Raw genomic sequence first — 22,975 nt, 5'->3', positions numbered from 1 at the left:
GAGAATGTTCAGACTTGTTCAACTCTTTCTGGGGGTGTTTCATACTTTAAATACGGAAGGAATCAACACCACAACGTACGTTTCCTTCTTCTCTCCATCAATGCAAACAGAATTCAATCAGCAAAGGATGGATGACTGTGGTCTACACCAGTCAGTTCTGATTGACCAAACCACATTAGGTCTTTAGGGGCCTCAGCTGATGGCCCAGCCAAACTGGGTGTAGGGCCCTGCAGAAGAGCATCTCTTCCTTAGTGCAAGCTCCCCCAAGTTCCAATGGGTTATCACTCACACACCCCTCCATCCCTCCATCCATCCATGGGTACCAAGAACCAGCTTTCCCAAGTTCTACTGAGTTAACCCTCGACAAATGCCATTCCGGGTTTGATTTAGGCACATTTCAGGGCCCAGAGGGCTCACCGGACATTCTTCAGCATGTACAGAACCTCCGAGGGCAGATGGGAGTTGGCCACGTCGAACTCTGTGAGGTCTGCCTCCAGCACAGAGGGGGGAGGCTCCTTCTGCTGCAGCGTTGGCACTTCCTTCTTAATCCTCAGAATCCTGAAAGAAATATTAGGTTGATAATTAAATCTAAGAAGCATAGGAGTTGATGTTCTGCAGTGAGGTGATAAAGGAGTTGCATGCGTCATTCTCAATAAATAAAGTGCTTAGTGATACAGTGTGCATTCCGGTTCTATTAATTGTTTGCGTGAAAGGGATTCCTCCAAAGCTGTAATATGGCTCTCTGGTGCAATCCGTGTAAATACATTTATCAAGAGATTTCTCCCTGAAGTGAGAATTCACAAAAACAAATGAAATCTTTTCCATTTGAAAAAAAAACAGTTTTTATTATACTCTCAATTCTAGTCAAAATGAATGCAACTCTTGGTTTAGTTATGAATGCTACACATTCTCAATGTGTTTTCAACACAAAGTCACCTCCTGAAGAGAAAGGCATTGCATGTCACCTACATTTAAACACACAAAATAAATATTTTGGAAATGTATCTACCGTTAAACAATGCAACCAAAGGATCTATAAGGTTAACCCGGAAGGCAGCAAATACTAGGGCTATAAAAAGAAAATCTAGTACGGTGCCCATGTAGTGACAAAATCAGATTCATAGAGAGGTGCATTCACAACATGACTCCCGCCACTCACCTCAGATGGCATTCAATTGACCTAAATCTTTTTTTAATTATTTTGTATTCCCCAGACTATACAAGATGACAATTTCCCATTAATAGTCTGTTTTCCTTTTTAATGAAATACAGTAACAACAAGTTGTTTGTGTTATTATAAACAACAAGGTCAATCAAGTCAATTAATCTCGGAAGGGCTCAAGAGTTTTTTGAATGTGTATCCACCAACATTTAACATATCTGGAATCTGAACTGAGTTGCTGTGTAATTTAATTCAATAAAAATATATTTCCAAACTCGATCGGGAATCTTACGATCAAATAGTATATTTGTGACCTGTAACTGACACTTTGACTGGTCTTTATCTCTTCCTAATATGTATTTTCCGCTTCCGGGCATTGAATAAAGTATATAACATTACTGGTTTCACTCATCATGTAATTTCAGATCTTAATGTCTTCACTACTTTTAGGTTGCATGATGATAGAGCCAATGTCTGAACTACAATTCGTGCAACCTAAAGAGGAATACATTCCCATTCCCAGTGTTAACAGAAAGACTCTCTTACTTAATTTAAGGTCCCTATTGATAAGCATAGCCCTCAAATTCCTTTTGGATATTTACTGAGAGTATGTTGGAAGAGACTTCTCCTATCAGTTTCTGAGACAGCATCATTCGATAATATGCTGCAAAGTTTGGTTACAATATTAAACAGCTGCTTAGTTTGTCTGGTTTAGGACAATATCAACTTAAGTTGATCAACTAATGCTTACTTTGATGATTGTTAAGTTTGTCCTCATAAAACGAGTCATACCACATAATCTTGAAAGATAGATTTTGAATAATCTTATTGCCACTTAATTTTGATGAACTTGAAACTCTGTTGCACACAACAACCAACCAATCTCAAAAAGCTGGACACAGCAAAAAACAAAACTACAGCCCAGGCTGTGCTATTAACACACAGGGACAGACATCACCTTTCACACAACAAAGAATTGTAAGGCATGATCATAAGACCGTGCAGCCCAAAGTACCCCTGCATTCACTATCTCATACTTACTTTTTGGCAATGCTCAGCATCTTCTGCTTCTTCTTCAATTTGTGCCTTGCTGCTGTGGTTTCGACCAGGGAGGATGTGGACTGTGATACCTGTAACAAAGATATCATCATCAGCACTTGAATTGGCACCGACAGTCAAGGACAGCCTTTCACTACTGTAACAGTGGCGCACTGCATGAATGCTTTGTCACAAAATTCCACAGCTAACTATATCCAAGAATGTGGCAAAAAGGCAGAACCACTGAACAGTAGCCCTAAAATTTGATATGTAGGTGCACTGTGATAGTGCAACTATCGGATATATCCCTCAGTACACAGGGTTACAGAGCATGATGATGTATCACCAAGTTAACTTCCCCTTCTCTCAGAAATTTAATGTGCAGGAGCTTTGTGAGAAGGCGACTACCAAGGTTGTCCCTAGGATGCAGATTTACAGAGCATGATGACGTATCATCAAGTTAACTTCACCTTGTCACAGGTGTCTAATATGCAGGAGCACTGTGAATGTTTGAATACATGGGGTGCACCCCATGTACAGATGTTCACAAAGAATGATGGCGATGTATCATCAATATAACTTCTTCTTGTCTCAGGAACAGTTATGAAGAGTGGATTTCCAGAGCAGGCACGCGTTTCTTCAAAACTGCATAAAGGACAGTCTAATGTGCCCAGTATCTTGCTGATGATCAGCAGTGGGTGACCTGGCTATGGTGTATGCATGTGCAATGTATGCACCAAATTCAGGAGGGAAGTATGCCAGCCATACCAGGATAGATAAGAGCACATGCAGTGCAGTCCAGTACTGAGGCAATCTAGCAAAGAGACTTTGAGATCAACAGAGAAACAGAAGTTTATGGAAATGATACACGGCACAAGTATTTGGTCTCGGTTCCATCTCTGATTTGAACATAAAGGCTGCATAAGGTCACCACATCACTAAATCCTTTACAAGCAATGTATTAACACACACATGCCATGGATTTCTGATTTAAGAGCCTTCATCACCTATACCTCTAGTCCATATCAGGGAAGATGGTGCTCTTTTCAGTCATATGGTCGTACATAAACATGCATGCATGAAAGGCTTTAAATCCTAAAAGAAAGGCAGCATATATATTTCAACTTGGTGGCTCCATGTGATGAAAGGTAACAAACCACCATCACCAAGCAGCTCTGCATATATATAATAGGCAAATGGAGTGACTTCAGAGATGGGGCTCGCTTTGAATGCCCACCAACTGGCTGGTATTACTAAGGTTGACAGTCAATCGAAGAACTGATTTGTAATCACTCATAAGGAAAAGGGGAACCACTACGAAAAGTGGGAACAGTCACCTACACAGACACAGAGTGGCACTCTCAAAGAATAACCTGACCACCGACAAAAGACTGTTGTCTGGATGGAGACATCTGAGAGACTAGTACACACACCTGTCATTTATAGGAGAACTAGATCAGTATTGTTGACTTATATGTACTACTCCTACACAAGGTAGCCACTGAGAAGAAAGCCGGTGTCTGTGTAGGAACAGAACAGAGCTGCAATCACTCTGCAAACTCTTGGTTTTGACACAGTGTCTTGTATAACAACACAGACACATATGCACTCTCACTGCAATGTCTATCCATTGAGCAGGAAGCCAGGCGCCTGTACAGAAAAAGTAAGACTCCTCCTGGAAAACTCATGGATAGCAGGAAACTCCTCCCTGACTGCAGAGACTTCTTTAAGTACTTTATGCACTTTATGTATTCTTCCTATAGCTTTTAAACAATGCAGCTGCCCTGAAAATGAGCCATACTATTACATCAGCGGCCTTCAAACTACATATGGAATCCATACCAGCTTAGAGTACAGTGAGTGCCACACTCTTCCATTGTGTACAGACACAGAATGGCAGGTCTATGTTACAGCAACCTTGTGCACCTTTGGGCCCTGCCACCTGTATAGACACAGCCTGGCTGGTCTACGGGACAGCGTAGCCATCTAGAACAGACTGCGTTTCTCAACAGGCAGCCTTTCTACTCATTCTAGAAACCTCTGCTAACTAGGAATGGGACAGGACCTACGTAATCAGAGTGCCATTCTCTGCTTGGCAATAGAAATAAAAGAACTGCCACCTTCTTCCATGGTACCTTTCTCATGATTTTTCGCCCGTAGAACAGAACTTTGTCACGCTTCCGGAATCTGTACTTCGGTGTATCTTGGGGTTGGACTTCTAAGAGTAAAGAAAATAGAGAAAGCAAGAACAGAAATGTAAAAAACTATCAATGCTAAAACCCACAAAACATGCCACTGAGGAATATAGACTGTGAGAGAACATAGCAAATAAAGCTGTGCTGTGTGCGAGTGTGTGTGTGTGTGGGGGGGGGGGGCGGGTGGAGAAATCCAAGGCAGGGAGCTGTGGGCAAGAACATTAGCTCAAAACCTCCAACCCTCAAAATATCCAACATTTCAATAGAAAATAACCCTCCTGACACACTTTTAACTCCTGGGTGGACATTACAGGTTTGTATTTACATTGCGCAAGCTATTTTACTATCTGTGGGTGCTGCTTTACAGCAATTCAAAAAATACAAACAGGTGATTAGTTGAGACTTACTCCTGAGACGCAACTGTCTGACTACCACCAGGATTAATGCTGCTATGAGGACTACCAAGACTACCACTCCAATCAGAACCCCCAGCATCTGGAATGAGAGAGAGAGATTTGCAGACACAAGATAGAATAGTAGACATGCAATCTGCAAAGCTGTGGTTCTCCAAGTAGGACATCTACATTAAGATATGCACCTGCAGTTGTTCTCCCAACTAAAGCCCCCCTGCCCAACCTTGACAGCACCAACAAACACAACCTACCAGGGCAATAAGAAACTCATCTTCCAATGCCATCATTCCTAGTCCCCTACAGTTCCTACTCGATTGTACATTTACGAACACACCAGCAGATTACACATCTGTCTGCATCTGTTCTAGCTATCTACCCTTCATCACTGCGTGTTTATTCCGTTCTGTACTGGATCCTTCTCTAATAGAGGACAGAGGTTTCTTTCTGTTCTGGATGCCTCTTCACCATCTTAAGTAGTAGACACAGTTTTTGTGGAAATTTTAGCTAGAAATCCTTACCTAACAGTGTACATTATCATTTTGATATGTTCTTGATCTCCATCCTGCACCACAAGCAGATGCCACAGTCTGTTCATAATCATTGACCAACAGTAGACCTCAGTCTTTGTCTCTTTCTTAGACTTCTGTCTTTCCCTCACCAAAGTGGAAGGCACTGTACCTGTTCTTGATTTTCACTTGTTGATCTTTCACCCTACTCCTGTATCTGCCTCTGAACATTCATCATCACCTTCATTGTTAACGTTTCCAGTGTCTTTCTCAATATACAAGCTGCACCCAGGCCACCCTCTAACTCTTTCGCTCTCCAGAGGTCCCTCTCTTGTCCTAAAATTATTGGTCTCTTCATTCTCCCCTCCTGGCATTTGTTGCCTCTATGGTCTCTTGCTCTCTACACACCAGTCAATTTGTGTTCTGTCAATGCACTATATCCACTTAGGAACATCCCATGCCTGTTCCAAGGTCTAGCCCCCCCCCCCACAGCAGCTCCTGTTCCGTGGTCAGTTTCCATTCAGAAGACCAATTGAACCTACTTTGCTACTACCTCACTATTCTGCTCTCAGAACCTGTTCTTGACACTGACCTCTCTGCTTCTCTACATAAAACCTTTTCCAAGGTATGTCTCCACCTACTGACCAGTCCTGGTGGGAGGATGTGCTCTCTTCTCCCTTGGTCTCCATTTCCAGCTCTTCCTCTCTCTCACTCTATGGTACATGACAGAGAGACTCTTGTCTCTTCCCAGTGCTGATATTCCCACATATTCTCTTTCAGAGTCTCCGCCACACCATCTTCAGCTTTCTTAGTCATCAGATTTCTCAATTCTTGGCTCATTCCCAAAGTAATTCTTCTCTGTGGCCCCTTACTGTAGGGCACATGCTTCAAAAGCTCAGACCTCCTTAATCTCATTCCACAGGCCCTGCTCTACAAGGCTTTCTTACCAATGGCTCCAGCTCCAAAGACTCTTCTTCACCCATAGCCTACTCTTCCTTCTCACTCTAGTTTTCCTTCGATTGTTACTAGAGAATATACCTCACCAATTACAGAAACACGCACCCTGTATTGCCTTCAAGCCTAAGTCTTTGCTAAGTCACTTTATACGCTCTATACTCTATCCCCTTTATGGCCAGCCGCCAAGATACCAACACTCACCATACTGGTCTGCTGCTGGTCTTCAAACAGCGACTTGATATTGGGTAACACAGCTGCCAAAGCGACGTCCTACATTCAGAAAAAAAATGGGAATTTAGGAAGCTAGCAGGCCAGTGGGTCTAGCTGAAAATCGTCTCACCGACCAAGCCTTAAATGGCATTTGCACACCTTTGCCTCTTACAACTTTATTCATTGCTCATAAAAGATGGCAGCAGATGGAAAATGAAATCTATGAAGGACTATAAAGAATACCCACACATTTCCCAGCAGTTCCCGCCAAAACTCACCAAACACTCCAATGCCTAATAAAATTCCCCCCACTGTCGCCTGATGTCTAAGCAGCCACCTGATTATGTCCTCAATTGCCTACCAAACTTCAGACCCTGCTGTCCACCAAGTCATACTACACATCTCCTCAAAATGTACCACGTTGTTGCCACCACACCGGCCATCAGTGTTTACATCGCTCCTCACTGATCACAAATGCCCATCAAATGTCCTTAGCTGTGCCAACCAAAATATGAGCGCCTTCACCTATATGGGCTAGGGGCTACTTTACTTTTTCAATCCATCTCATTTACTTTGACCTGATGAAAAGACCTCAGATAACAGGCCTGGTAGGGTTGACACTTGGTGGAGAATTTTAAGGACGCGGGTGGGAAAGAAAAGCGAGTAGACCTTCACAGTTCAAGCCCACCAATTGCCACAGTTCTTGAAGCTGCAGGTTCAACTTACCAGTCCAGCCTTTTAATATATAATACTGGCTTTGCTACCGCTGTTAAGTCTGTTCCTGAACAATTTCAGTTTTGACAGCTATGGAAACGAAGGCACTTGAAAATAAAATGATCTGCCTAATATCAAAACCATTTTTGGGGAAACTGGGTTAAAACACAAGGTCTCCACTTAAATAGTCTGAAACATTATCCCTTGTTCACATCTAGTTGTACTATCATTCAGTATTCCGTTGCCAAACAGAATTAAAGCAGTGACATAATATTTCCAAAGTGCACCTGGGTTTTTGGCAACAAAATCTGACTGCGTTGTACTGCTGACTGCCAGGATGTTATTGTCATCAATAACAAAAAGCATTTTCATGAAAAAGGCAAGAAAAAGAAAAAATATATAAGTACACATAAGCAAAATCTTTTCGAATAGGCACCAGAAGACATTACCACTCACAGGTGCAATCTTCGCAGCCATGAAATATATTAAGAAAATGGAAATATGAGCAATGAAAGACCAACAGGCAAAAATGCAAAAAGAACCAATGCTGAAAGAGGAGCAGCAAACCCTTGAAGCCTAAGTAGACTTCATTTCTTGAGGCATTACCACAAAAAGAAATGCTCTTCCCAGACCCACATAACACGTAACTCCATCAGGCCACGTGCACTACATTCCCACAAGCTTCATCAGAGAGATATGCCAATGAAAATAGGTGGCATATTTCTCTGAAACCACAAAATGCCAGATCTTGCTTAAATATAAGAGAAATGACACATCCTGTATCACGTACAGCACTTGTTAATGTTTGCCACATTTGATAGGGGTAATACTGACAAGCGGTATATATTATTTTTAGATATTCATTTAAAATGGGTTTCTCAACCTCTACTTAACTGTTCTTCAATATATAGTAGCGTAAGCAAATATTTCTTGTTAAAAGAAATCAGTTTATAACACGAATAAAAAAGCGCCAGTCGCACCTTTTAATAGGTGCACCCAGAGTAAACAATGACAATGCGTCTTATTTCGATGTATGCACTGCCCCCCCGGGCAGCTGCGAACTTGTGAATTCGTATTCATGTAAAAACACAGAGCAGACTGCACAGTGCATGCGGCAACCCGCCCCCTAGGGGAAGTCTGGACAGTCCATGGGACCCCCTTTCTCTCCTCAAGAGGGCTGCTCTCAAGGGGCGCATGGGGTGCACTGAGAGTGCGCCCCCTGAGAGCTTCTTTGCCTCTGTGCCGGTGTCTGTAATATGGCGCAGGCGCAAAGGAATTCCCTTCTTTGCATAGGGCACGCCCCTATGGAAATGATGGAACACCCTCTGAAGGTAACGCAGGAGCTGTAAGTGTGCCAGCGCTATCAGTATTACTGAAAGGGATGCACAAGCGTCTGCGCCCCCTTCTGTTTTAACAAAGCGCCCCAGGCGCACTTACTGTAATACGGCCCCAGATCTACTTTGGATAATCCTGGTCTATAGGGTTATGTAGCCTCCCTCTAAGGCCAGCTGCCCGAAATATGTTCAACACCTCTTCGACGGCTAGGATATCTGCCATGATTAATTAACATCCCTGCCTCTTTGACAGACTCAGGGACCCCCTTCTTGCTATCTTGGATACCTTATAGCAATTCATGGCATAAATTCCTCCTCTGGCGTATCTTCCTCTTTTAAGATCATATACACCACCGCTGCCACCCCTATCCTTTCCTCTTCCTTACAGAGACTCAATGAATACATGCCTGCCCTGGCATCGCTTAGAGAAGATTCGGACTATGCACCCCACCACCCTCTAGGTACACATGTTCTCAAAGCCTTACAGCAGGGCCCTACATACGTACCTGCCATGGCACCACAAGGTCAGACTAATTTTGAGCACCTTACGTCCAAAGTCATACATGCCCTTAAATCCTTACAGCAATTCACAGCACATTTACCTGCTTAGGCATCTTGTGGTCTACTTCTGCCCCGAGAGAGAGAGAGAGAGAGAGAGAGAGAGAGACAGACAGACAAACACACACACTTTTCACCCCTTACATCAATCCATAGCATACACACAAGCCCTGGCCTCCACTGGGTCAGATTCATCCCACACAAGTCTACCCTCTGGGCATATATGATTCTTGAACCCTGACAGCAGGCCAATGGCCTGCATACTTACGCTGACGCTTCTGTGGTCTTAATCATGCCTACCACCCCACACTGCATGCACACATGCTCTGGAACTTTGACGGCGTCCATGGTACACGTACTTGTTCTGGAGACTCCAGGTCCGATTCGGTCTGCCCCATGTTTGAGATCTTGTTTTCAGCACTGTTGACCTGCTATACATCCTATGGAAGAAAAACAGGTATTGAATGGCCTTTTCACTAAGGACATCAACCAAGTATCTTTTTATCAGGAAGGTTGGAAAGAAATTAGGCACAGAGAAGACAACGTTACCCATACTCGTTAACTATTAGCTCATCTGCACTATTCGCAAATCCATTCCACTCTGAGTAGAAAGTGCATCTCAGCCAGACCAGGTCTGCTTACCTACATCAAAGATTACAGGTTTATAGGTAATTGGGTTATCAGTTGTCGATGATGTGGGTCCTGCTTAATTAATACGCCCTAGGCTGTCTTTTTACTGGGAACCAAGCACACCGTTATAGCACTTGACCCTCTCAGGGTAGTAAAGCAGAGCAGGCATAGTCAGGGCAGGTAGTGTGGACCAGTAATCTCAATTTGCCGGCATGCAAAACAACACTCAATAATTTATTGTCCACTCAAAAAACAAAACACATACACACTCCTAAATACTACACATTAAATTATACATATGTACATCAGATAGAAATACCTTTGGTGACACCTTATCTCAAATTTTACTCGAAATGTTTGCTGAATCCCATAATCACAATACCCCCACCTATTCCAGATGTAACATCACACCATAAGGAGTATTATTATATATATATCCAACAAAACAGGTCAGCCCACAAGGTTGAAGTAAAGCCACACGAAGTTTAATTGGCACATTCGAAATTTGCATCCATTTCACCGCTTGCCAGCAGATACAAACACAATTGCTGTCTTTCAAAATAATCATCTGCCTGGCGCTTTTCAGGATCGTCTCATCATTTCTTCAGAGGCATACTTGAGAAGAGTAAGAAGCAGCTCTTTTTTTGCGCACTTAAATAGATATTCCTAACACCTGCCACAGTGGACGTGGCGTTGCGCAAAGCCTTCTTGACAATGCAGTGCGCTGAAAGTCCTCCCCAAGTGGGGTGGCTTCTCAAATCTTACAAATGAAACCTGTATTAGAGTTCCAAGTGGATAGAAATACCACCAAAGGTGCGGTCTGCCTCGCTTTCCAGCAGCGAAACAGTGCCACAAACCAGCATCATCCTGTCCTGGCGCTGTTTGTCTTCGTTCCGTGGTTGCAGGCAAAGTCTGTCAAACTGCACGGACCCGCCTCCAAGCAGTGGGCAATACTTCACGGCTGGGCAACAGCCGTCAAAAAATCCAACGAAACCCAAAGCCCACAAGGTTAAAGTAAAGCCACACGAAGTTTAACCCCTTCCGTGCTGCGAACGTTCAACGGACGTCACGTGCACTACCTCGGCAGTGCTGCGCACGTCCGTTGAATGTTCCGACCCCGCCCGCTTAATAGAACGTTCCGCACCAGCGCGGAACGTTCGAAGCAGCGGATGGGTTAATCGGCATATTCGAAATTTGCATCCAACGCGTCTGCTGAATAAAGGTGTTTTAAATCATCGCCCCGGAGTGCCTTCGTATGCTACATTTGCGTGCGCTGGAGCTGATATATATATATATATATATATATATATATATATATATATTCACTGAAAAAACCATAGGTTTCACAAACGTTATAGTTAGGAATTAGCATTTAAAAAACCTATTAAATTCACTGAAAAAAACATAGGTTTCACACCAGTTATAGTTAGCTGGAAATTTTACTCGCATAAAACCATTGAAATTCCCACGTTATAGTTAGTTGGACTCACTATAACTTGCGCGTGCAATGCACTGCTGATGACGTCACATATTACATCACTCATGACATGGTCAGTGACATCACTCATGACATCACTGATGACACCATCCAGTGAATGTGTGTCTTTTTGAAAAATAAATATTAGTGAGTAATGTTTAAATATTTAAATATATGTATTAGTGTTTCACTTTGTGTATAAGTGGCTGCATGGGTTGGTGAGTAGGTACATGTGTATGTATATAGGTTATTAGATATTTTTCTTAGTATCAGTATGAGTGTTTGTATGGTTTGGTGGGGGTATTACTTAGTACATAGATGCATGAATGACTGACTCTCTGTTTGTATGTGTTTTGAAGACAGCATATGTGCAGGATTGTATGGGTGAATGAGTGTGTATATGTGTGTGTTAGTGAGTGAATGACTGTCTCACTAGTATCTTTATCAGTAACTGCATATGTTATAATCTAGTATATGTGAATATTGATGTATATAAGTGAGTATATGTGAGAGTGAGGGATTGTAAGAGTTCCTGTTTAAATTAGTATGTGTTTCTATAAGTGATTGTTTAAGAGAATAAATATGTGTAAATTTCCTTAGAAGTAAGGTGGTAGTGTGTGTATAGCTCTATATGCAAATAAATGGATGTTTAATAGTTTATTTGCATGTGTGAGTGTATATAGATGATGGAATTACTGAATTGGTTGTTGTAACTGATATGGGTAGCTCCATTTTTTTGAAAATTTTAGTTTCTATTTTTGAATATGTGTTTCAAGGGTTACATTACAGTGAAAGGAGGTCTGTCACTCTGTCACAAGGATGGTGTCATCAGTGATGTCATGAGTGATGTCACTGACCATGTCATGATTGATGTAATATGTGACGTCATCAGCAGTGCATTGCACGCGCAAGTTATAGTGAGTCCAACTAACTATAAGGTGGGAATTTCAATGGTTTTATGCAAGTAAAATTTCCAGCTAACTATAACTGGTGTGAAACCTATGGCTTTTTCAGTGAATTTAATAGGTTTTTTAAATGCTAATTCCTAACTATAACGTTTGTGAAACCTATGGTTTTTTCAGTGAATTTCATAGTTTTTTTTAAATGCTAATTCCTAACTATAACTGGTGTGAAACCTATAGTTTTTTCAGTGAATTTCAAAGGTTTTTTAATAGCAAATCTCTATAGGTATGAAAAGTAATATTTTTTATACCGAATTTTATATTGTATAATTATGTAATAGTATTTTTTGTTTTTTTTTGCCCCGGAGCGCTCCCGGCGCGCGTACCGATGCGCTCACCGGTAAGCGCAGTGCTTCGGCGCGCCCCGGGGCGCGTACCGTGAGCGTCCCGTTAGCGCTATTGCCGCGAACGAAAACATCGTGACGTATCGCGTAGCCGAGTGATGCCTCATATGACGCACTACGTAAGCGCACCCGGAAGCACCCGAGCGCATATGATTGCGCAACGTAAGCGCAGCCGGGCGCGCCCCGGGGCGCGTAGCGTAAGCGCGTCGGGTCATGTGACCTGCAAATAACACTTTTCATTGGTTCAGAACATTTTTGGTTTCCAAATGATGAGAAGGCCCAGGTCATGAGACCTGAAAATAACACATTTGATTAGTTCACAACAGTTTTGTTTTCTAAATGATGAAAGACCTCACCTTTTTTCCTCATTTTCACTTTTGAGTGAAGAAGACCTGCATTCATTCTGTGAGAAATGGCTTCACTAGTAGCAGCTGCAGGTGCATCTGCACCACCACCACAAGGACCACCACAAGACCACATTGGTGGTCAACAAGAAGAGGAGGAGGTGGAGAGGGACTTTCTGCCTGAGGACAATCCCCCATACAGACCCAAGGAACATTTTATTTGGAACTTTTACAAGATGCCAAGGGTTGCAAAAAAGGTGAATGCAGCTAAGGTGACTTGCCTCATCTGTGGCCAAGAACTGTCAAGAGGGAACCCAAAGAAGAAGTATTCTTTTGGGAACCACACGATGATTAGACATATGAGGAGGAAGCACCCGAACAATTATTCGGCAGCAGAGGTCAGGGAACTGACCAAGAACCCTTCCCATCCTTCTTCTTCAAGCGCCTCCAATCAACCCACTCTATTGGATGCAGAGGCTAGGGAGATGGTCCCTAATGTCCAAACTAAATTTGGAGATTTTAAATTTGTTTGCAAATATTGCAACAAAACAATTTCATATGGTAAGCAAAGCATCACTTTACTCAATCGAGCTGCAGACAACCATCACTGCAGCAAGCGACCTTAATTTTTTTCTATTTTTTTTTTGCTCCAGTTGAGCTGTTTGCAATTCCCTGTGTTTTGTTTGACCCCCAGAAAAACTACAAACAAATATAAAATTGTTAAGAAAAGCCAAAAAAAGTAAAAAATGTTCAAAAAAACAATAAAAAAATATAAAACAAAAAGAATAAAAAAAACAGTTCTTTTCAGAACTACCTCCAATTTATATAAAAATGCTACATTTTTGAAAAAACTGTCATTCTTTATTCCCCATGGTACGCTCCCCTGTGCGCGTACCGGGCGCTCCCCCCGCGAAAATCGCAAAAAAAAAAAAAAATTATTATTTGTCCCGCAGAGCCCTTTTATGGCCCCCACATCAAACCCAGGGGGTCAGGGGGTCTACCCTACACCCTTTTAGTCATTTCCCCCTTTGTTTTTGCCACCTCTTCTGCCTCGATCCTACCGAGACACAAGATGGCGGCCGCTCCGGACTGTTTGGAATGTTTACAGACACCCGAGAGCCAATCAGCTTTCAGCGCGCGAACTCGCGTTACGCGCTGGTACGCTCCCCGGTGCGCGCTTATAGATATATATATATTTTTTTTAACCTAAATTACTCAAAATCCTCTGGAGCACATATCTTGAGACATAGCAAAGGCACATCGGGCTACCAGTCACTAAAATTTTGCCAAGTTTGGTGAAAATCCATTCAGCCGTTCGAGCTAAAAGTGAGTCCAACCGCCCTATGGAAATTAACATGGGGAAAACACGTTTTGGGACCCCCCTTTTATCTCGGCCCCCGCTTGACAAATCCCCCCAAACTTTCAGGGAAGGACCGGAGCGCCGCGAGGCAAATTTGAGGAATATTTCAGGAAGATTCCTCAACCGGCGCCAAAGTTATTCCCAATAGAATGTTGCGATTTCCCTATGGAAAACAATCCTAACTATAACTACCTACTGGCGACCGCCAGTAGGTAGGGGATAGATAGATAGATAGATATATGTATATATACATACATACATATATATACACACACCTATATATATATATATATATACACATATATACACACATATATACATACACACATATATACATACACACATATATACATACATACATATATATATACACATACATACATATATATACACATACATACATATATATACACATACATACATACATACATATATATACACATACATACATACATATATATACACATACATACATACATATATATACATACATACACATATATACATACATACATACATACACATACACATACACATATATATATATATATATATATATATACCGCCAAAGTGCCCTAAGCATTCGAGAGGCACACGACAGTCCTCCGCCCTCCGGGCTTCAGTATTACATGCTTTGCCGCTCCACATAAGATCGTTTGCCCGACGCGTTTCGGGGGACACGCCCCCTTCCTCATGGGCTGCTGCTAGAAATCACTCGAGGTGCGCCTTTACCAATTGATGACCTTTTTATTCAAAACAAGCAACCAGGAGGGCATATGCTCAGTGCATCGTCCTGCTGTGAATTGTGGGACTTGTGGTCCGTAAAGATGCAGGTAAGTGTTTATTTCCTTTCAGTAAGGTCGAGTGTTCTGGCAATTATATCGCACTGTCCTCTTTACGGAATATATATATATATATATATATATATATATATATATATATATATATATATATATATATATATATATATATATATATATATATATATATATATATATATAAACAAGGATCTTCAGCAAAGAAGAGTCTGAGGCCGCTTGGGGGGTACAATGGAGAACCTTTAATGCAGCAAAAACGGGCGGGCGTATGCATTTCGGCCGAGTGTGGCCTCCTCAGCGCCCAGCATGGAAACAGGAAAACGCCTCTCACAGTTCTGCCCCACCTTTATGAAGTAAGTACAAATTCCAGCTCCTCCCCTAGCCATGATCAATGTCACCTGCTGAGGTAGTCCAAGTAGGTAGGAACTGCAAATCCCAGCATGCAGTGTTCTGCTGGGTTCGTCGTATCTTTGGCGGGGAAATAGCAGGGCTGGAAGAAAGCGCTGTGTCTGGTGTCCCGCTTAGCCTGCCACAGGAAAAGGACTCCTCGCGCCCCACAAATATATATATGTTTCCCAAAATGCCCCAGCATTGAAAGGTTCACTCGACAGCACCCCTTGCCATCTGGCTCTTCTAGCCTCGCTGTAGCCTGCTTCTCCCTCGTCTTATGGTGTCCTCATGCTGACGCGTTTCGAGGCTTCAACGCCTCTTCTTCATGGGCTTGAACAACCGGGCATTCATATGACCCACTTCCTTCCTTATAAGTGAGCTTTTATTGAGAAAACGCCCTCAGTAGGCTGGCTTAGTGCAACTTTAATTACAAAGCATTGTGGGAATTGTTATTCCCGGAAGTGCATCTCATTAATTCCTTTGTAGGTAAAATGTCCCGTTTGCAAAGTTAAAAGAATTTTTGTTACCTATAGTAGGCAGATGAACTCAAAGCAGGCATCAGTTTTGCAGATGGGGCGATAAGGCAGGCCTAACAGCTTTGTCAGGGTATCACACACATTACAAGTCAGCCACATCTCATGATTCCCCATGATATCACTATTAAAACCAAAGGGGACAATAAACAGATTGACATGCATTCATTATAAACACAGGCATCGCAGTGTTCATCATTATAATTGTCAATCAAGCATTTCAAATATAGAATTGAAAATCAAAGCAACTATAAACACACACCATCTACCGGCTGGAGAAGGCAAACATAGGACCAACCACAAGGGGATCCCACACTTGAGAGGCAAAGCTTCAGCTCTGGGGGTGCTTGAAATAGTGACTAACCTCCCCTGTGGTCATGTTCTGTAGGACCCATGAGACATAGGGCCAGTTTTCTAAAAATATTCCTAGGGGGCTTTTACACATTCTGCACGCCCTGGGAGTGGTAGATTTCGCTTTTAGTGCCACTTGAGGCAGCATTCTGGTTTTCATCTGTGTCCTGAGACATGGGGTCCCTTTGTTATGTTATGTTATGTTATGTTAAGGTCATTTATTACGCGCACAGATGCTCCAGCAAAGGAGTGTCCTGGCGCCCGACAAGGTAACAACACAACACAACTGTAGAGAATATAAAAAGAAGATTTAAGGGAACAGAAAAGTCTTGACAGCTCTACGGAAATAGAGCAAATCACCAAGGGCACGTATCTCTAGGGGAAGAGAATTCCACAGAGCCGCGGCACGTACTTGAAATGAGCGGCCGCCAGCACGGCTACGCTTGAAACGGGGAACGACTGCAAGTTCAAGGTCCGATGATCTTAAAGAACGGACCGGGACATAGAGACACAAGAGATTCGAAAGAATCAAAGCAGGAGAGCCCTTAAGGATCTTGTAGGCCACACAGAGTACTTTGAACTGGATCCTTTGCGCAATCAGCAGCCAATGCAGAGAACGCAGAGTGTTAGTAGTAGAGCAGAATCTGGGTAAGCCCACAACTGCTCTAGCCGCTGCATTCTGTACACGCTGAAGGCGGGTGACTTCGGCCCGATTCAGCCCTACCAAAAGGGAGCTGGCATAATCGAGTCGGTGGTGAAGTTTGGTCGGTGAACCAGGTGTCGGTCCCGGCAGGTGGGGCTCCATGCACGCCCCTCTCCTCATGATGAGTCAAATTATGCTGCACTGGCCCCTGGGCCTTCCCCACTTTGAGAGTTTGGTCGGTCAGAGGTCTACCTTCTTGGAGAACTGTTTTCTTTTGTTTAAAAGGGAAAAGCTTTAAAGCGCAATATTCCTCATTTTTGGTTCGTTTTGCTCCTGGTGGCAAACTCTAGCTAGGAAGAGAATTTTGATCAGGCGTCACGTCCTCTAAAGGGTGAACTTTCTGGCTTCCTCTGCCAACCATCAGTGGGGACTGGTGACCTTTAAAAGTGCTGGGAAGTAATCTTTTTCTCTAATTTCATTGAGCAATCCTGACTTCTCAGTGGGCTATGGGGAGAAGTGGCTCACTCAGACAAACTCTGACTCACTATTTCTCACTTTGACACATTCACTTAGTTTCACTCATTTTCAGTTAGTCTAACTCATTATCACTCAATATCATTCATTCTCACGCAGTCTCTCTCACTGTCACTCAATCAATCTCACTCAGACTAGACAGTCTCACTTGTTTCTACCTAGTCCCACTCAATCCGGCTCACTCATTCTCTCGCACATTCTCAGCCAGTGTCACTTAATCCCATTAATTTTCACTACCTCACTCTGAGTCAATCAGTCTTACTCTGATTCATTCTATCTTACTGGCTCACCTAGTCTCAATCATGCTCACTCATTCCTACTCAGTAACATTCATTCAGACTCACTCGGACAAAATCAGTATGACTGATTCTCACTTTGTCTCACTCAGACTGTGACTCATTCAGCGTTACGCAGTAACACTCACTATCACTCTCCCATTACACTAACACTCACTGTCATTCTCACTCACCACCATTCATTCACTCTAATACTCACTCTTCCACTCATCTATTGTTGCTCACTGACTCCCTCCACTGATTCTCTCACTTTCGCTTACACACACACGTCCACATGCACATGCTATTTCACACACTCATACCCACAAACAGACACTGTAGGAATGTGGTGTTTAAATATTCAAGTAAAGCTCAGGTCAGAAAGAGAGAACAGGTTGCAGGCCCTGGAAGCTCTCTCAGCTGCTGCACTGTCAGGAGCATGTTTGCCTCATAAGGTCAGTGATACCATGGCCCAAACACATTGTGAACACACGCTTCCAAGATCACTCCCTCACACACGTGCACACACAAATACACACCCTCACTTTATCCTCGCTCTGTTTCTCTCCCTTTCCCGTTTCCCTCTCTCACTCTTTTTTCTCTCCCCACTCTCTCATCTCTTCCTTTCTCTCCCTCTCTTTCACTAATGTCTCTTTTCTCTCCCCTCTCCCATCCTATGTTCTGTACAGATGAGTTTCTCGGTGCCCAGAGCAGGGCATACCTCATCCCCCCCTCTCTCTAATCCATCCCCACATGCACACATATGATCCTCCCTAAAATTCGAACCCATGGCCTGTCCTTTGCCAATGGGACGTAGAGCGGGACTGAGTGCCTGACATGACCGATGAGCAGTGAAGCTAGAGACAGTTCGGACCATCATACAGGCATGACCAGTACTCACAGGAAGGTTCGGGGCAGTGACCCACTCTCCTCCTTTGGGCTGTCTTCATGCTCACACTTTCATTGTGCTCCATTCGCTCGGTCCCCTCGTCTGACCCTGCCCCTCCTTTGCCTCTCAGTTCCTCTTTCTCTGCTTCACCTTAATCTCCCGCTCTCCTCCTCTACTTTTTAGCGTCTGCTTCCTCCTCTCTCACCCTCCGATGCCCCTCAGCCCCTTTCCTTACCCTACCATACTCCTTTACTTCACCAATCATCCTCCAACACCTTCCCTTGTTTGCCCACTCCTCCGCTCTCATCTGCTACTTGCACTTCCCTCCCATATGTTCCTGGTGCACACACCTCTATTACTACTCCACGCACCCTCTACTCCGCTTCCTTCTCCCCCCACCTAACCATCACATCCTCCTCACCGCACCTGCGCCCCCTTTCTTCTTTCTCCTATGTTCTCCCTCACTCTCATGTGCACCTCTCCCATATCTCATACTGAAACCCTCGCCTTGTTCCACCACCTTGAGGCTCTATCCTATGTCCCCTGCTCCTATGGCCCGTCCATTTCTGGCTACGTATCCCCTTCTCATTCTCTACCTCGGCTGCCATCTCTTCCCCCCCCATCTCCATCCTGTCCCTTCCTGGGGTTACTCTGCGAAGCTCCCCCCTGTATGCGTCCGTGTGACACCAGGGTTTCAGATTGCGGTTGATTCTACAAATGGGCTCCCCTGAGCCTTTAAGCTGACGAGCTTCTGGATGACGCACCTGCGTGCCGGTTAGGCATCAAGGCCTGTGACGGTTGCTTGGCGGCCTTCTTATCCACCCCTAATACGTTCTCTACTAATGAGGGAAGATATCCCGAAACCCGGGTCATGTCTCGGGTCTAGAGATCTTCACAACAACAAGTACTCACTTGCACCTACTGAGGTGAACCACTCATGAACTATACGTACCAGAATCCTTAGGGGCGATCCGGAGGAGGGGCTAGCGGTGTGCGATCCATTGCGGTTGATTCTACAAATGGGCTCCCCTGAGTCTTTAAGCTGACGAGCTTCTGGATGACGCACCTGCGTGCCGGTTAGGCATCATGGCCTGTGACGGTGGCTTGGCAGCCTTCTTTTCCACCCCAAATACGTTCTCTACTGATGAGGGAAGATATCCCGAAACCAGGGCCATGTCTCGGGTCTAGAGATCTTCACAACAACAAGTACTCACTTGCACCTACTGAGGTGAACCACTCATGAACTATACGTGCCAGAATCCTTAGGGGCGATCCAGAGGAGGGGCTAGCCGTGTGCGATCCATTGCGGTTGATTCTACAAATGGGCTCCCCTGAGCCTTTAAGCTGATGAGCTTCTGGCTGACGCACCTGCATGCCGGTTAGATAGACATCAAGGCCTGTGACGGTTGCTTGGCGGCCTTCTTTTCCACCCCAAATACGTTCTCTATTGATGAGGGAAGATATCCCGAAACCCGGGCCATATCTCGGGTCGAGAGATCTTCACAACAACAAGTACTCACTTGCAACTACTGAGGTGAACCACTCATGAACTATACGTACCAGAATCCTTAGGGGCGATCCGGAGGAGGGGCTAGCGGTGTGCGATCCATTGCGGTTGATTCTACAAATGGGCTCCCCTGAGCCTTTAAGCTGACGAGCTTCTGGATGACGCACCTGCGTGCCTGTTAGGCATCAAGGCCTGTGACGGTTGCTTGGCGGCCTTCTTTTCCACCCCAAATACGTTCTCTACTGATGAGGGAAGATATCCCGAAACCCGGGCCATGTTTCGGGTCTAGAGATCTTCACAACAACAAGTACTCACTTGCACCTACTGAGGTGAACCACTCATGAACTATACGTACCAGGTGTGCGATCCATTGCGGTTGATTCTTCAGGTTGACCCTTGCCACCTCTTCTTCCCACTCTTCCGTCAGCCTTTCATGCACATGAAGAAATTGGAAGTGTTCCTTATAAAAACATTTCGCCTCAACCTCCCCTACTGTGGTAGGGGTACTCTGTGTAACGAGACCAGGGAACGCTTAACAGGAGAGATAACTGTGGTAATGTGGAAGGCAGAGCAGGCTGTGAGACGGTCGGGCAAGCTTTTCTACTTACTTTGCTGCACGACCCGTGCTCCCATTTGAAACTGCAACATCAAACCTGCGCATTCGCACGTGTGATGGTTTAGTCTCTCCTCTTTTACCCCACTCTTCCCCAACTCTGTGACGAGGGAAAGGGAGGGTGACTGGCTGACTGGCGTGTAGCTGTGTGCATTGCAGGACTAGAGCTGGCAGTGCCCATTTATCGCGTTAGCTGTGATGCCTAAAAGTCACAAATGGGGGAGGCATGCCAGGGCCCAAAGCCAAGGATGAGATTTATCCAACCCTTTAATCTCTCTCTGCAGCCAGCTGCAGTCGCCTTTGTGCTCCTGCGTCAATCATTACATGGAGATTGTTGTCAGACGAAGAAGGTTGGCATTCTTATTATACCATAGAGTGAATAAAAGATTATTATTTACTCTAGGTATAATAAATACAAACCAGCAAGAAAACAATGGGAGTGTGGTCCCTCAGCCCTTTAAGGGGAGCTATCACTGGTGCCATGTTTATCCTCTGCCTGGCTCCTGCTGGTGGAGGCATCTTGAAGAGCTCTCTACAACCAGCTAGAAGAAGCACCCTCCTTTCCGCCCTCCACGGGTCTCACAGTCTTGAAGAGTAACTCTATGGGGGGGCAGCTGGGTCTAGCTCCCCCCCCCCCCCCAACAGGTCCTTAGGGCGCATAAGGGGGCAAGCACCACTGGTCCTGGAGAGACCATCCTAGTGCTCGGGGTCAATTGAAGTTAAAGACCTTAGTCCATCCCTGAGGGGCATCAGGGTGCTACCCCTTCCAGCTGAGCAACCTTTTTGCTGTTGCCGTGTCACAGGTAGAGGGCCTTTTCAGCGGTCTCTCCTTTGTGCAGGGTTTTTTAAGTGAGGGTGTAAAATTCTAAATGCCAGGCCCCCCATGCCAATCTTACGATGCCACGTCACCTCTCCGCCTCTTTCCCAACCATCCTGCACAACATCCTGGAACAACGCAAAAAGGGGACTTCAAGTTTTCTCTGGAAAGAGATCCTCTGGTAGCCTGAGCTTCGCTTCCATCTGATATCACTGACTTCTTCCACTTAAAACTTTAAAGACGAGGCCTTACTGTATTGACTCCAGAGGTCCATCCCTCCCTCTTTATTCTAGTGGGCCTGGGCTGTCCCAGTTTAGGTGCAGTGTTACAAGCTAATTGGCAGATGTAGATTCCCCCCACATAACTTTCCTCTCAGAACAGGGTTAATCACTGATAACTGCTCTGTTAGTGTGGGAAGGACTCTTTTCCCTCTGCTGGGGAACAGAGTAATTAAGTTGGCCCAGTGAGGGGGAGTAGGGGAAAAGGTCTGAAATCTGAATATATGAGAAACATGATAAAACCTGAAGTCCAATAAGATGTGAATTTTGTCCGGAACTGTAAATTCAAACTCAGCATGCATGTTCTACCCCAGTTTGATGCCTTGCTGGACAGCATAGGCCTAAGTTGAGTAAAACTATATTGTAGGACTCATTTTGCCTACATGTATAATGCAGTGAAAAGAATACAGATATTCCAGTATGCTCTACTGACCTATCTATGAATTCCCACCAATATTAAAAGGCCTACCCCAGATCAGCATGAGTCCTTGCAGAGTCCCTTCAGAGACAGGCTACCTGTGCGCAGATACCGGCCTGCACATGACAGGAGTCTCACATGTGCAGTCCATATACTTGCACATACGTGTTTGCACACATGTTAATGTATAATCAGCCCAGCGCTTCTTACGCTACCTGCGCTGCAGCAGCCTTATCTCAAAATTTGGACACTGGGAGTTTCCCCGTTCAGTCCAATTACCATAAATGTACTGAGTACATTTGTTTAGTTGTTGTTTTTGCTGCTTGTTTTTATATTATCTATGTTCAGTTCGAAGGGATCGCAAAAGCTAAATCGAGGGCAAACAAAAAGGCAGTGCAGACCAAACTTTTCATGGCTGGGGAAATGATTTTCCAATCAGTCCGTCATGCTTTGGTGGTTTGCAAACATTGTAGTATTTGCAGAATCTGTTTAAATTGTATAATTGTACATTTTCCTTAAGTCTAAACCCACAACAAGTGCCTGAAATTGTTTACTCTGATCTCTTGACACATCTAGTGTTATAGTTGAACAACACCCACAAGAGTCTCTTATTGAATTTTATTGTGTAGGTTGTTAACTTCAGAATCAACTTGCCTGAGATATGGCTTGCGCTGTTGCTTGATAAACATTCTGTTGATTTATAAA

General features: G+C 44.2%; 1 protein-coding gene across 3 annotated transcripts in view; it reads right to left on the bottom strand.

Annotated features, from left to right (window-relative positions):
- PNPLA6 (patatin like domain 6, lysophospholipase) overlaps positions 1 to 22,975 on the bottom strand; it is a 262,435-nt gene that overhangs the window by 144,575 nt on the left and 94,885 nt on the right. For all 3 annotated transcript variants that reach the window (XM_078682176.1, XM_078682170.1, XM_078682183.1), the window contains exons 2-7: positions 9,447 to 9,527; positions 6,473 to 6,541; positions 4,803 to 4,890; positions 4,336 to 4,418; positions 2,204 to 2,292; positions 418 to 558 (exon numbers count right to left, since the gene is read on the bottom strand). In XM_078682176.1, the coding sequence (XP_078538302.1) occupies positions 418 to 558; positions 2,204 to 2,292; positions 4,336 to 4,418; positions 4,803 to 4,890; positions 6,473 to 6,541; positions 9,447 to 9,485 (509 nt within the window). In that variant the 5' untranslated portion in view covers positions 9,486 to 9,527. The remainder of the gene's footprint in view (positions 1 to 417; positions 559 to 2,203; positions 2,293 to 4,335; positions 4,419 to 4,802; positions 4,891 to 6,472; positions 6,542 to 9,446; positions 9,528 to 22,975) is intronic.

Source organism: Lissotriton helveticus, chromosome 1_1, assembly GCF_964261635.1.
Source record: "Lissotriton helveticus chromosome 1_1, aLisHel1.1, whole genome shotgun sequence".
Classification (NCBI taxonomy): Eukaryota; Metazoa; Chordata; class Amphibia; order Caudata; family Salamandridae; genus Lissotriton; species Lissotriton helveticus.
This window is presented reverse-complemented; position numbering and strand designations above follow the sequence as displayed.